This window comes from Hordeum vulgare, chromosome 3H, assembly GCF_904849725.1.
Source record: "Hordeum vulgare subsp. vulgare chromosome 3H, MorexV3_pseudomolecules_assembly, whole genome shotgun sequence".
NCBI lineage: Eukaryota > Viridiplantae > Streptophyta > Magnoliopsida > Poales > Poaceae > Hordeum > Hordeum vulgare.
The window spans coordinates 349,741,762-349,753,793 of NC_058520.1; the positions used below are offsets into that span (position 1 = coordinate 349,741,762).

Consider the following 12,032-nt stretch of genomic DNA (forward strand, 5'->3'; position numbering starts at 1 on the left):
GGAGAAGTATAGATAAGTATGATATTGAGTATGAGCATATCCCACACTTTTGCTTTTCGTGTGGAAGATTGGGTCATGCTGATCCCTTCTGTCCCTCACCTGGGACCAGGGATGAAAAGGGTGAACTGCCGTTCAAACCAAGCCTGCGGGCAGGGGAGGATCATAGGAGGACAAGCTCTGGAGAACATCAGCCTAAACCTAGCAATCAAAACAGTACCAGAGAGTCCAGGGCGTCGAGTTCTAAGCAGAAGGATGGGGTGGAGGTCTCTTCCCCTCAACAGAAGCGCAAGGGGGTTCCCCAAGCTACTCACACCTATAGACCGGTTGTGAAACCTTTGCTGGCTCTTACTGAGCATGGAGATGACATGGTTTGTGAGACCGATGAGCTGCCCCGAAAGCAACCTGCTGATGTGGAGGAAGAAGGGGGGCTATAGAGAATCTGGAGAGAGACACCAAGAAGAAGAGGCCTACGCCTCGTCTTCGGAATCTTCGGCAGCGGATGCTGGTCAGCCCTGCCCGGCCCAATGAGTTGCTTGAGTTGGAACTGCCGAGGGCTTGGGAACCCTGGGGCAGTTCACGAGCTTCGCAATGTGGTGAAGCAGGAAGTTCCCGGTCTCCTTTTCGTTATGGAGACGAAGATCGCAGCGTCTAGAGTGGAGCGTTTGAAAAACCAGCTGGGCTTTACTGGTTGTTTTGCCGTCAGTAGTTCGGGGCTTAGTGGAGGAATTGGTCTCTTTTGGAAGGGCGAGTTCGATGTTGATCTAATGACTTTTAGTGCCGGCCACACTGATGTGATGGTGCGGCGAAAAAGCGATGTTAGTAGAAGCTGGCGTCTCACTGGGATCTATGGAGCTCCCCGGGTGGAGGATCGCCATATTACGTGGAGTTTGCTAAGAACATTGCATGCAGTTCAGCATGATAGCTGGTTATGCATTGGCGATTTAAATGAAACAATGTATGCTTCGGAACACTTTTCGCGATCGCAGCGCTCTGAGAGTCAGATGCGGGCATTTCGTGAGGTTTTGGATGACTGTGGACTGCAAGATTTGGGTTGGTCCGGGATGGCTTACACATGGGATAATGCTCAAGCCGGAGTAGCCAACGTCAAGGCAAGGTTGGATCGCGTTGTTGGCAATCTAGCGTTGTTAAACCTTTTTACCTCTATGTCGGTCAAACACGTGGGGGCCGTGGAATCAAATCATTTCTTTGTGATGATTAAGATGAGAGATAATGTTGATCAAGGTGTGAGGAGAGCTCGATCATTTTGTTACGAGGATGTTTGGCAGACTCATACGGATTATGATCAACTCGTTCTAGCGAAGTGGAGGTGCGGACAGCAAGGGCAACGGTTGCAAAATGTTACTCACGCCTTGTCAGTGCTCCAGAAGGATCTTGCGTCGTGGGGAGCTAAGGAGTTTGGCTATCTCGCTAGTAAGATTAGGAAACTACGGGATCGGTTGAACCGTCTCCGTTTACGATCTATGGGGAGGGGTCCGTCATCGAAGGAGAAGGATCTCTCAGCCCAGCTTAAAATGGCATTGAAGCGGGAGGAAATTTGGATGCGCCAAAGATCACGGGTGTTGTGGTTGCGCGATGGTGATCGGAATACGGGTTACTTTCAAGCCCAGGCATCCCATAGACGGAGAATTAACAGAATAGAAACCTTTTTGAAAGCAGATGGATCGAGATGCTCACAACCTGCTGAGATTCAGGAGGAGATCGACTCGTTCTATCGACAACTTTATACATCGCGTGGACATTATCCGATGGATGAGTTGCTGGACTCGGTCCCTGTCAAAGTCACAGGGGACATGAATGAGGCGCTGACAAAACCCTACACAGAAGAGGAAATTTCTTTTGCTCTTTTCCAAATGGTGCCCTCCAAAGCACCTGGGGTTGATGGTTTCACGGCGGGCTTATTCCAGAGACACTGGCAACTTTTAAAGATTGATATTGTACCAGCTCTTCTGGACTTTCTAAATGGGGGAGACCTTCCTGAAGGTATGAATGATACTTCGATCACGCTGATCCCAAAAGTACCGTTTCCTCAGCGAATTACTCAGTTTCGTCCTATCTCTCTTTGCCCAGTTCTATATAAAATTGGGGCAAAGGCTATTGCTAATCGTTTGCGGGTATGCTTGAATGAAGTTATAGGGGAGGAGCAAAGTGCTTTTGTCCCTGGCAGGCTTATAACTGATAATGTGCTGATTGCATATGAGAGTGTGCATGCGATGAAGCGTCGGAAGACAGGGAAAAATGCGGTGTGTGCTGTCAAGCTGGACATGATGAAGGCATACGATCATGTGGAGTGGCACTATCTGGAGGCTATTATGCTCCGGCTAGGGTTTGATGTGGAGTTCGTCCAGCTGATCATGAAGTGCGTCTCCTCGGTGCGCTTCTCGGTACGGGTTAATGGGGATCTTCGTCCCTTCTTCACCCCTACATGTGGGCTTCGACAAGGCAATCCCGTGTCGCCATATCTCTTTCTACTTTGTGCAGAAGGTTTCACCTCTCTATTGAACTTTTATGGAGGGGCACAAGTGGATAGGGGAATTCGGGTTAGCTATCAGTCTCCCTGGATTAATCACCTTTTGTTTGCGGATGATAGTCTCATCTTCATGCAGGCATCGGTACACAGTGGATGCAGGTTGAATGAAATTCTGGGGATCTATGAAAAGTGCTCTGGGCAGACAGTGAACAAAGACAAAAGCTCTGTTTATTTCAGCCCTAATACTCTTGATACGACTCGCCAGCAAGTTAAACTTTGTCTAAACATTGGAGTGGAAGCCTTTAGCGAAAGGTATCTTGGCCTCCCAACGGCGGTTGGTCGAATCACCAGTGGCACTTTCGATCACATCCGAGAGCGAATTCGCACAAAACTGCAAGGAGGTGTAGAAAGGATGCTTTCTTGTGTAGGTCGAGAGGTGAGACTAAAATCAGTTGCCCAAGCGATCCCGACGTATAGTATGTCTTGCTTCAAGTTGACTAAGAAGGTTTGCAAAGGCCTTGTTTCGCTTATGGCGAGGTACTGGTGGAGTTCTTCTGTGGATCGGCGGTCTCTGCATTGGCTGTCATGGGATGCCTTGTCTGAACCGAAGGGAAGAGGGGGCATGGGCTTTCGTGACTTGGAAAGCTTTAACTTGGCGCTGTTGGGGAAGCATGGTTGGAGACTAATGACAGATCCTACCTCCCTGTGTGCTCGTGTTCTAAAAGGTAGATACTACCCGAGGGGTGATTTTATGCACGCCACGGTGCCAAAGAGTTCTTCTGTGACTTGGCGTGCTATCACCGAAGGGAGGAAAGTGCTGCAGCTAGGGCTGATTAAGAGAGTTGGGGCGGGGTCTACAATTTCCATTTGGGATGATTGTTGGATCCCTTCCCTGCCAGCAATGAAACCTGCTCGCTCGGACAATCACCAGCTACGACAGGTTTCTGAGTTGATAGATCCTTACACAGGCACATGAAATATTGATCTTGTTCGGCAGGTATTTCCTACTGTTGAAGCGGATGCAATTCTGAATATTCCCCTTAGGTCGGAGGGAGGGGAGGATGTTTTGGCCTGGGCTCCCGAAGAATCCGGTCTATACTCTGTTAAAACAGCTTACCGATCTCTGATGACACAAATTGAGCTTCGAGCTCGAGAAGAGGGGACAATAACAACTACTCCATTGTTAGAACAACAGATGTGGGCAAAATTATGGAGCTCAAGGTGCTTCCAAAGGTGAGAGTTTTTGGTGGAGGGTTTTACGAGGAATTCTTCCTGTTGAATCCGTCCTCAAGCACAGACATATATCAAATGATAGTGCATGTAAGCTTTGCCTTAACCCAGATGAGACTCTCAGACATGCTTTACTGGAGTGCTCCCATGCAAGGAAATTTTGGGATATTGCCCCAAATTGGTTGGAAGTATCTCGACCTGATGTGAATCCCCAGACATGGAAGATTGATATCCTATGTGACGACCGGTATTCGGAGTCGGAGAGGGCCAAATTGGTGTCAATTATGTGGTCTATTTGGACTTCGCACAATAACATTACGCATGACAGGGGCCCTGTGAGCCCGAGCCAGTCGATGATCTGGACTAGAGATGCCCTAGCGATGCTGGACATCCCTCGCAACCAGGCGCTTACCTTACCTAGGCATGGATGGAGACCACCCGATCAAGGTACAATAAAAATTAACGCTGATGGCAGTATAGCAGAGGTGGAGGTGGAGGGGTTGCTCGCTCGCAACAGGCCTTCATCGCCGCTTGGTGCAAACCTTTCGAAGGAGTGACAGATCCGTTGGTGGCTGAAGCCTTGGCATTGCGGGAAGGTGTTCGCTTTGCTCGCCTGCGAGGTTTTTCAAGAGTGGTTTTGGAGACAGATAGCTTGGAACTGGTCCAGCTATGGTTTTTGCGCGACAATTCTCGTTCACTTGTGGTGCCGATCATGGATGAAATAGGGGAGAACGTAGCTTTCTTTTCGTCTTTTTGTATTCAGCATTGTAATCGTGCAGCTAACACGCCTGCCCACTTGTGTGCAAAACATGCTAGCAATCGAGAGGTGTCGGAGTGTTGGATGCATATGCAACCTAGCTTCCTTGTAACTTGCCTCCAGGCAGACTTTGCCGGGGCTTTTGCTGAATAAATCCCCATATTTCAAGCTTAAAAAAAAAAGGAAGACAATACAGCACAAGTCGATGAATCCCAAAGCCGCTAGTACAATCTTTACACGAGTGCGTCCTTGCTTTACTTGCTTTCCTTTCACCTATAATCAGTGGGAGTTGTAAAGCAAAGGAACCGAGGAGAGGATAATGCCTAGCCAAGGAAGGGAGCCCAACCTAGCAAGATATTCCTGATCGAACAGCTTTTGTCACGATAGCACACGTTCACAGAAAATAATGGTACCCCTTACTTCACAAGTGTGGAATAGTCTCATCCCATGAACCTACCTTTTGTTTTTTCCACAGAAGAAAATTTCATCTATTTTGGCGTTTTAATTCGGCAGACAAGTTGATCCGGATACAGCTCACCAAAATCCAACCAAGAAAAAAAGAAAACGAGCTGGTGGAGTGCTACTCCAGGCACCCGCAAAAAAAAAAAAAAAAAAAAAAAGCTACTCCAGGCACAGACACCCGGCCGAAAGAAACCAACAAGCGTGTGCCGGGCCAGGAAGGAAGACAGCACTTCACCAACCAAGAGAAATCTCCTCGCCTCAAGCAACACTCGACTTGTAGGCTGGCCTCGGCCACATCGATCTCTCGGCCTCTCGAGTAGGAGTACCAGTGGACAGTGGTGGCGGGGCCGAATGGTGGTCTCCGTGAGCGCAGGCGGTGGCGTGGCGGACGGGTTGCCGACTTTGGGTTCTTCGGCCTCTCCTGCCCATTCTTGGCCCGCTTGATGATGCCCAGGTGAGCATGGTTGATAAGATAAGGTGTCTGTAGTTTGAGGCTGTGTGGTTTATATCTGCCTGCTGGTGGTGTTCGTGAGAGTGCACGCTAGTTGCTTGTGTATTTGCCTACCAAGGCTCACATCGATAAGATGCGTGCTGTGTCACTCACACGGTGCTCCCATGGAAGACACCGGAGTTATTTGCCCCAGATGTGATCAGTGTTAGTGTGTTCAACGTGTTTGCCTGTGGTTGGTAGGTGAACCAAGTTATGGTTTCTTGGTTCTCTTGGATGAATGTCGCTCACAATTGAAGCCAAACTGCTGGTCTTTATCATCCTCTATCTATAAACTGGACTGCCCCATCTCTGCTTCCAGTCTGTGCCCTATGAAATCTGGATCGTCTCTTTTTTCTTGATCATCATATATACAGTTTTGTGTAAGTATTATTTTGTTTTGTCAATGTATCATCGATACTCTGGGAAACATCCCGTACTCAAGGTTGCTTCCTAGAATAAGTATCATATGTTTGAGCTTTGGAGGTAATGTTAATGGACCCCAATATCCAGCGAGCATCAGATTTTTTGGCGTGGCAATCCAATGTTTTTTCATGGCAAGTTGTGTTTGCCGAGGATGACAAGTTAAGTTGGCGAGCATGGCAAATCCCCATCAGTTCATTTCTTGCCAGGAAATTCCAGTGCTTGCAAACTAAATTTACCATCCCCGCGCCAATAGAAATTGCCATGAAAAACATTCGATTTACCATGTCTAGCATTTGGGATGTTAATTGCACTCAGACACCAATCAATTGCTTTATAACGGTCATTCATTTCATATATTATGAACAAATTGATCGTTTAAACTTCCTGAATTCTGTAGATAAACTTCTTTTTAACATTCTTATCAATGTTGAATTAGGTTTTTCGTGTTGCTGGTCTGGTCTATGAGCTGGAAGTGACTGTCCAGTTGTCGGTCAGGTAAACGATCTGTAACTCGGTGTTTAATTCTTGTATAATTCTATAATCAGTGAAGACAAAGATCTCTACATGATCTTGTGCCATTTTGTTACATTTTAGTGAAGGGATTATGTTAGTACTGTATTTTATTTTTTTCTGGACTGCCATCAGCACTTTCTTGGTTTCTAGTAAAGCCAGTCTTGTGTGATTTGCTTGAATAACCTTTATGTAACTGGCCATTTTCTTCTCTTTTTGGTAACCTTGATGATGGCTTTATGTGTTCTTACCAATTTGTTGTTCAATCTCTTGATTTCTTTATACTTAGTCTGACAATATCACCGCAATCCTATTATTTCTGAAGATGTGCTGCAAGGATGACCTAATGCTGAAGCGTTTCCTGGTTGCAGGGAAATCAAAATGTCAACGAGTGAAAACTTACGGGTGGAGTTATTGTCCAGGACTCCGCCTTTTGGTTTGAGACTATGGGTTGTGCTTGGCATAAGCATTTGGGCTGCCATTCTGTTTGTCCTAGGCCTCATATGCTTCCTGTTGATATACTGGAGGAGACGAGGGAATCATCATGATATTGCTGAACCTGAGATCCCAGATGTCACCAAAGAGATTGCAGTAGATGAAGTTGGTAGCCGAGCTTTCGTGGACAACATCTGTGCTCCAGAAAGTCACATCTTTCCAGTGAAGGAGAGAGATCCAGAGAAAGAATCGCAGAGAATGTCTGCTCACTTGATTACGAGCAAATCAATTGATGATCATAATTTGATTGAGTGCAGCTCAGTGCACCAATATGATAGGTCCCAGGGGTTATACTCTGGTGATGAAGGCAGTTCAGCATATGATAAGAGGGAATACTCTCAGTGTGGCACCATGTCCATGTCTCCTCGGGGGGGTCTCCCAGAGTTCTCTCACCTGGGTTTGGGTCATTGGTATACTCTCAGAGAGTTGGAGCATTCAACAAATGGGTTCTCTAACGAGTATATCATTGGAGAGGGCGGATATGGGGTTGTTTATCATGGCTGTCTTGTAAATGGAACTGATGTTGCAATCAAAAAACTTTTTAATAACGTGTAAGAGACATTAACGTAGATTCTTACCATAAAGAATAACTTCTTATAGACCACAAAATTACATGCTGTGAGTAATATACTATTGACTTCTGTGAAATCTTGGTATGGTTTTCCAGGGGCCAGGCAGAGAAAGAGTTCAGGGTCGAAGTTGAGGCCATTGGTCATGTTAGGCATAAGAATCTGGTGCGACTTCTGGGTTACTGTGTCGAGGGAAGCCACAGGTGAATATTTGTTTACACTCTGTTAACCAGACTTTTTTTTGTCCCTTCCATTCACCAATATTCGTCAAGCTGTAGTCCCACATATTTGTTAAGCACGGATGGTTACATTACTATATATTTTCATGTGTATTCTTTTATTCTTGTTACAGTCTTGAGTTGAATTTGAAAGTTCTTTCCTTAAAAGTTGTAGATATCAATCTGTATGATTGGAAGGCATACTTCCAATGGTTATGTAGCATGCACTGATTACCAAAATCTTGATACAGATTAGGAGATTTTGTCATCTCAAATCTACCGAGGAAAATTGTATATAATCTGATACCGCCACTAGCCCCACATAGAAATATGCAACATTGTTGTCTATCTGAAAGTCTACAAGAGTTTTCAGTTGTTATCTTAGTGTGCTCGATGCTTATTATGTTGTTCAGTTGTGAAATGTTGAATATGAGGTATCAAGGCATCATTTAGAATCATTTTATGAATTAGTAACTAGTAAGAGATTTATGATAAGCATTCATCCGTTTTATATGCAGTTCAGGTGCCAATGCTGTTTAAAGAAACATTTGTATAATACTATCATCTTTTGTTGGCCATTTGCCAAAAAAATTGAAGTTTATGTATATGCTTGATTTACAGTCTCAATGGATGAATGCTTATCAATATTTTGCAAATATTAAGTCGAACCTAGGTGACGAGATACTGCTTCGTTCATAATGACCTTACATGACCAATATTTGTTCACAACAGTTAGCTGCCTGTCCTGTCCTTATATGTTATTATGGATTGTGTATTGATGTGTCGTAGGTAGCTCCTATCTCCTTAGGACACCTACAATGGTGCTATCTTGGCAGTGCCATGTAGGTTGTATGATGAATGAGAAAAAAAGGTTTGCCTTGTCTTAGCTAAGAGATGATCTCTTAGTAAGAAAGATAAGACGTTTTTCACCAAATTACGAGATATCTTATCTCAATCACACATTTCCTAGTTTAATTTTAATCATCTAATAATTTGAGGAGCATTGCTAGAGATAACACTAAGAGATAATCCATTGTACAATATGTTCTTTTACTTCTCTAGATGGTGTGGAATGGAATGAATAAGAAAAAACTGTTTTGCTGCACTAGCACCTACCCGCCCATCAGAGCTCGACTCATGTGAGGCACAATTATTTTGCGGAGTAACTGGTTGATCCGTAGGTATTAAGTCTGTTTTCTTAAGCTGATACAAGTATAACCTTTAAAAGTTTAATGCATATAAACAGTAAAATCAAAACAGATAGAAAAAAAACAAAAAAAAACTGAAACTTTGCAACATCAAAGATGATCAAACTTTCTAGGTGCTTGCAAGTTTTCATGCCAAAAAATCATTCAAGGAACTCTATATATGGAAAACATTTCTGTGCTTCAAGTTTTAAGCAATTTTAGCACTGAAATCTGAAACTTGTTTGTACACCTTTTTTTACATGATATTTTGGCATGAAAACTTATAAGAACCTACAAAGTTTGACCATCTTTGATGTTGCAAAGTTTCAGATTTTTTTAATTTTGTTTCCTTTTTATTTATTTTACTGTTCATAGAGGGTGCCTAGGCATCCGAGAGCTGTTACACATTTCTCAAAGCCTATTTACTTGATCTCTGTATATAGTACTTTTGTGTAACAATTACTATTTGCAGCCACTATGATTAAGTCACTGTTCTTGCAGGATGCTTGTCTATGAATACATCAGCAACGGTAACTTAGAACAGTGGTTGCATGGTGCGATGCGTCAACAAGGTGTTCTTACCTGGGAAGCCCGCATAAAAATTACCCTTGGCATTGCTAAAGCGTAAGTGATGTCGTATTCTTGAATTTGGTTTCTTGTATATTGGGCGAAGTAGGAAAATCCTCCTTCAACAAATCATTCTGCTTTGCAGACTGGCTTATTTGCATGAAGGCATAGAGCCGAAAGTTATTCACCGTGATATCAAATCAAGTAATATCCTTATCGACGAAGAATTCAATGGAAAACTTTCTGACTTTGGATTATCTAAGCTCTTGGGCGAAGGGAAGAGCCATATAACTACTCGAGTTATGGGGACTTTTGGGTAAGCTCTTATTGGCATGCTGTCATTTTTTCCCTACTGAGTTGCAAAAACTGCAGAACACATTGATATCCACTTACCCCATTTCCCTGAGTTGAATTATCCATTAGCAATTGATAAGTTTGCAACATATTAACCTGGTCGCATTGTTTTCAGCTATGTAGCCCCTGAATACGTAAATACTGGACTGCTAAATGAAAAGAGTGACGTGTACAGTTTTGGGGTACTACTCTTGGAAGCGGTGACTGGAAGGGATCCTGTTAACTACAGCCGGCCTGCTAAGGAGGTGAGCATGCACAGAACCCTGTATCGACCATGCATGCCTCAAAACATATATACCTGGTGGTCATTCATGTTTCTTTCCGAATCTTGTGATTTTTAATTGGGGAAAGTAGAACCCTGTATCGGCCATGCATACCTCAAAACATATATACCTAGTGGTCATTCATGTTTCTTTCCGAATCATGTGATTTTTAATTGGGGAAAGTAGCTTGATCCTGCAGTAGTAGTAAAATTTTGATTTTTTGTCTAAAAAGACCCCTTATCGAACGCAATTGTTAGAAAAGACCATCTGCAGGACATATTGTCAAAAAATATCCCTTCTCAGCGGGCGGCAGGTGCGCCAGGTGACACGTGTCACCTGCCGCCACGAGCAGCGGCGGCCGGCACCTGCTGCCAAAACGCATGGCGGCCAGCAGCAAAAAGGAACGGGGAAAGTGCCATGGCCGGGACAGGGAAAAAGGCTGGCCGGGCCCTGGCTGGAACCAGAAAAGAGGCTGGCCGCCTCACGTATTAGCGGCAGGTGCCAGCCGCCGCTGCCCGTGGCGGCAGGTGACACTTGTCACCTGGCGCGCCTGCCGCCTGCTGGAAAGGGATCTTTTTTGACAATATGTCTCGCAGGTGGTCTTTTCTGACAATTGCGTTCGGCAAGGGGTCCATTTGGACAAAAAATCGTAAAATTTAGTCCGGGATTTCCTTCCTTTTTCCCTTTAAGATATGCTGACACGGATACCCTGCAGGTCCATATGGTGGAGTGGCTTAAACTGATGGTTGGCAGCAGGAGAGCAGAGGAGGTGGTTGATCCTGAAATGGAGGCTAAACCAACTAAACAGGCTCTCAAGCGTGCTCTCCTAGTCGCGCTCAAGTGTGTAGACCCCGTTGCTGACAGAAGGCCTACTATGGGTCAGGCCGTTCGTATGCTCGAAGCAGAGGATGTGCTATCACGGGAGGTTTGTACTGAGTACTGTCTCTATTTTCTTACTATGTGTTGGTGTCAAATTGCAATAGTCTGAACTCTCATGTCTGTGATGTCACTGAAGGAACGGAGGAAGAGCCGGCTGGCGCATGTCGATGGTGGAGACACCTGACCTGGGTTAGCAGTCCAAGTCGAGGTCGTGTGTGTTGAAATCGCTTGCGGTAAGAAAGATCATCTGGCCATCTGGGATGCAAAGTGTGAATAAAGCTTTCGCTGGAAAAAGAGAAGATCAAATAAGCCTTCTGCTTATGATTATACTGGATGGTAGATTACTATGATGGGAATTCACATTCCACAAGAGTAATTCCTGATCGCGACTCTGAACTTCCAAAAGTCGCCGGAAGAGAATGGCATGATTTACATTTAAGACTTCAGAGCACAGCATTTGAATTTTCGAAATGTACAGCAAGTAGGCTGATAGCACTGGGCGAGGACTTGTTTGCCAATACATTTGTATTTATCTATTTTTTTGGAACACAGTTGATCAAGTCACTTAGTGTGTACAGACCACAGATTGACAGAGACTTTGTGATAGGCCAGTTTCTGAAATGCAGCATAATTCAGATTCTTAAGTGAGAATTGGTTGCACTGCTTGAGAAGACACAGTTTGTCTTAGCGGTTTAGGATCATAGAGTCGAATAGAGTTGAATATGGTTGAAGACAACGGGATCAATGGCCTTTAAGATCATACTAGAAAGCAAGGGAGCTTCCAAAGATGTATCTTACCACTGAAATGGCGATAATGCCAAGAGACTGATCCAGTTTATAAAAAGAAACGGATCGAAAGCCTGAACAAGTTGGCCACGTTTATGAGAAAAGCCGGGCCTAAAAACCGCACAAATAACAAGGGTAAAAGAAGATGATAGAAAAAAGACACCGAGGACATGTCACAACCTAGCTACCAGACCGTAGGACCTTCAATGAAAGACACAAGTAGATGTGGAGTGTCCTCGAGGGATCACAATATCAAGACATAGCAAGCAGCATAATGCACCGCACTGGCGCACGTATCAAACCTCACGGTGCAACACAGGAGCATCCACAATCAACGAGTGTCACAGCTGAACA

At 44.6% G+C, this 12,032-nt stretch overlaps 1 protein-coding gene across 1 annotated transcript; it reads left to right on the forward strand.

Annotated features, from left to right (window-relative positions):
- The first annotated feature begins 5,114 nt into the window (after positions 1–5,114).
- LOC123443838 (probable receptor-like protein kinase At2g42960) lies at positions 5,115–11,540 on the forward strand. The gene is made up of 9 exons (XM_045120365.1): positions 5,115–5,391; positions 6,287–6,345; positions 6,732–7,406; positions 7,523–7,627; positions 9,331–9,453; positions 9,542–9,712; positions 9,866–9,995; positions 10,729–10,938; positions 11,029–11,540. The coding sequence occupies exons 3-9, from the start codon at positions 6,742–6,744 to the stop codon at positions 11,074–11,076; spliced, it is 1,452 nt and encodes a 483-aa protein (XP_044976300.1). The 5' UTR covers positions 5,115–5,391; positions 6,287–6,345; positions 6,732–6,741; the 3' UTR covers positions 11,077–11,540.
- Positions 11,541–12,032: the final 492 nt, after the last annotated feature.

What these genes read in the sequence shown, in the direction of transcription:
- LOC123443838 (XM_045120365.1), top strand. Translation starts at nt 6,742, where the DNA reads ATGTCAACGAGTGAAAACTTACGGGTGGAGTTATTGTCCAGGACTCCG. An exon ending in AAAAAACTTTTTAATAACGT is followed by an intron (nt 7,407 to 7,522) that starts GTAAGAGACATT and finishes ATGGTTTTCCAG; the next exon opens with GGGCCAGGCAGAGAAAGAGT. An exon ending in CGAGTTATGGGGACTTTTGG is followed by an intron (nt 9,713 to 9,865) that starts GTAAGCTCTTAT and finishes CATTGTTTTCAG; the next exon opens with CTATGTAGCCCCTGAATACG.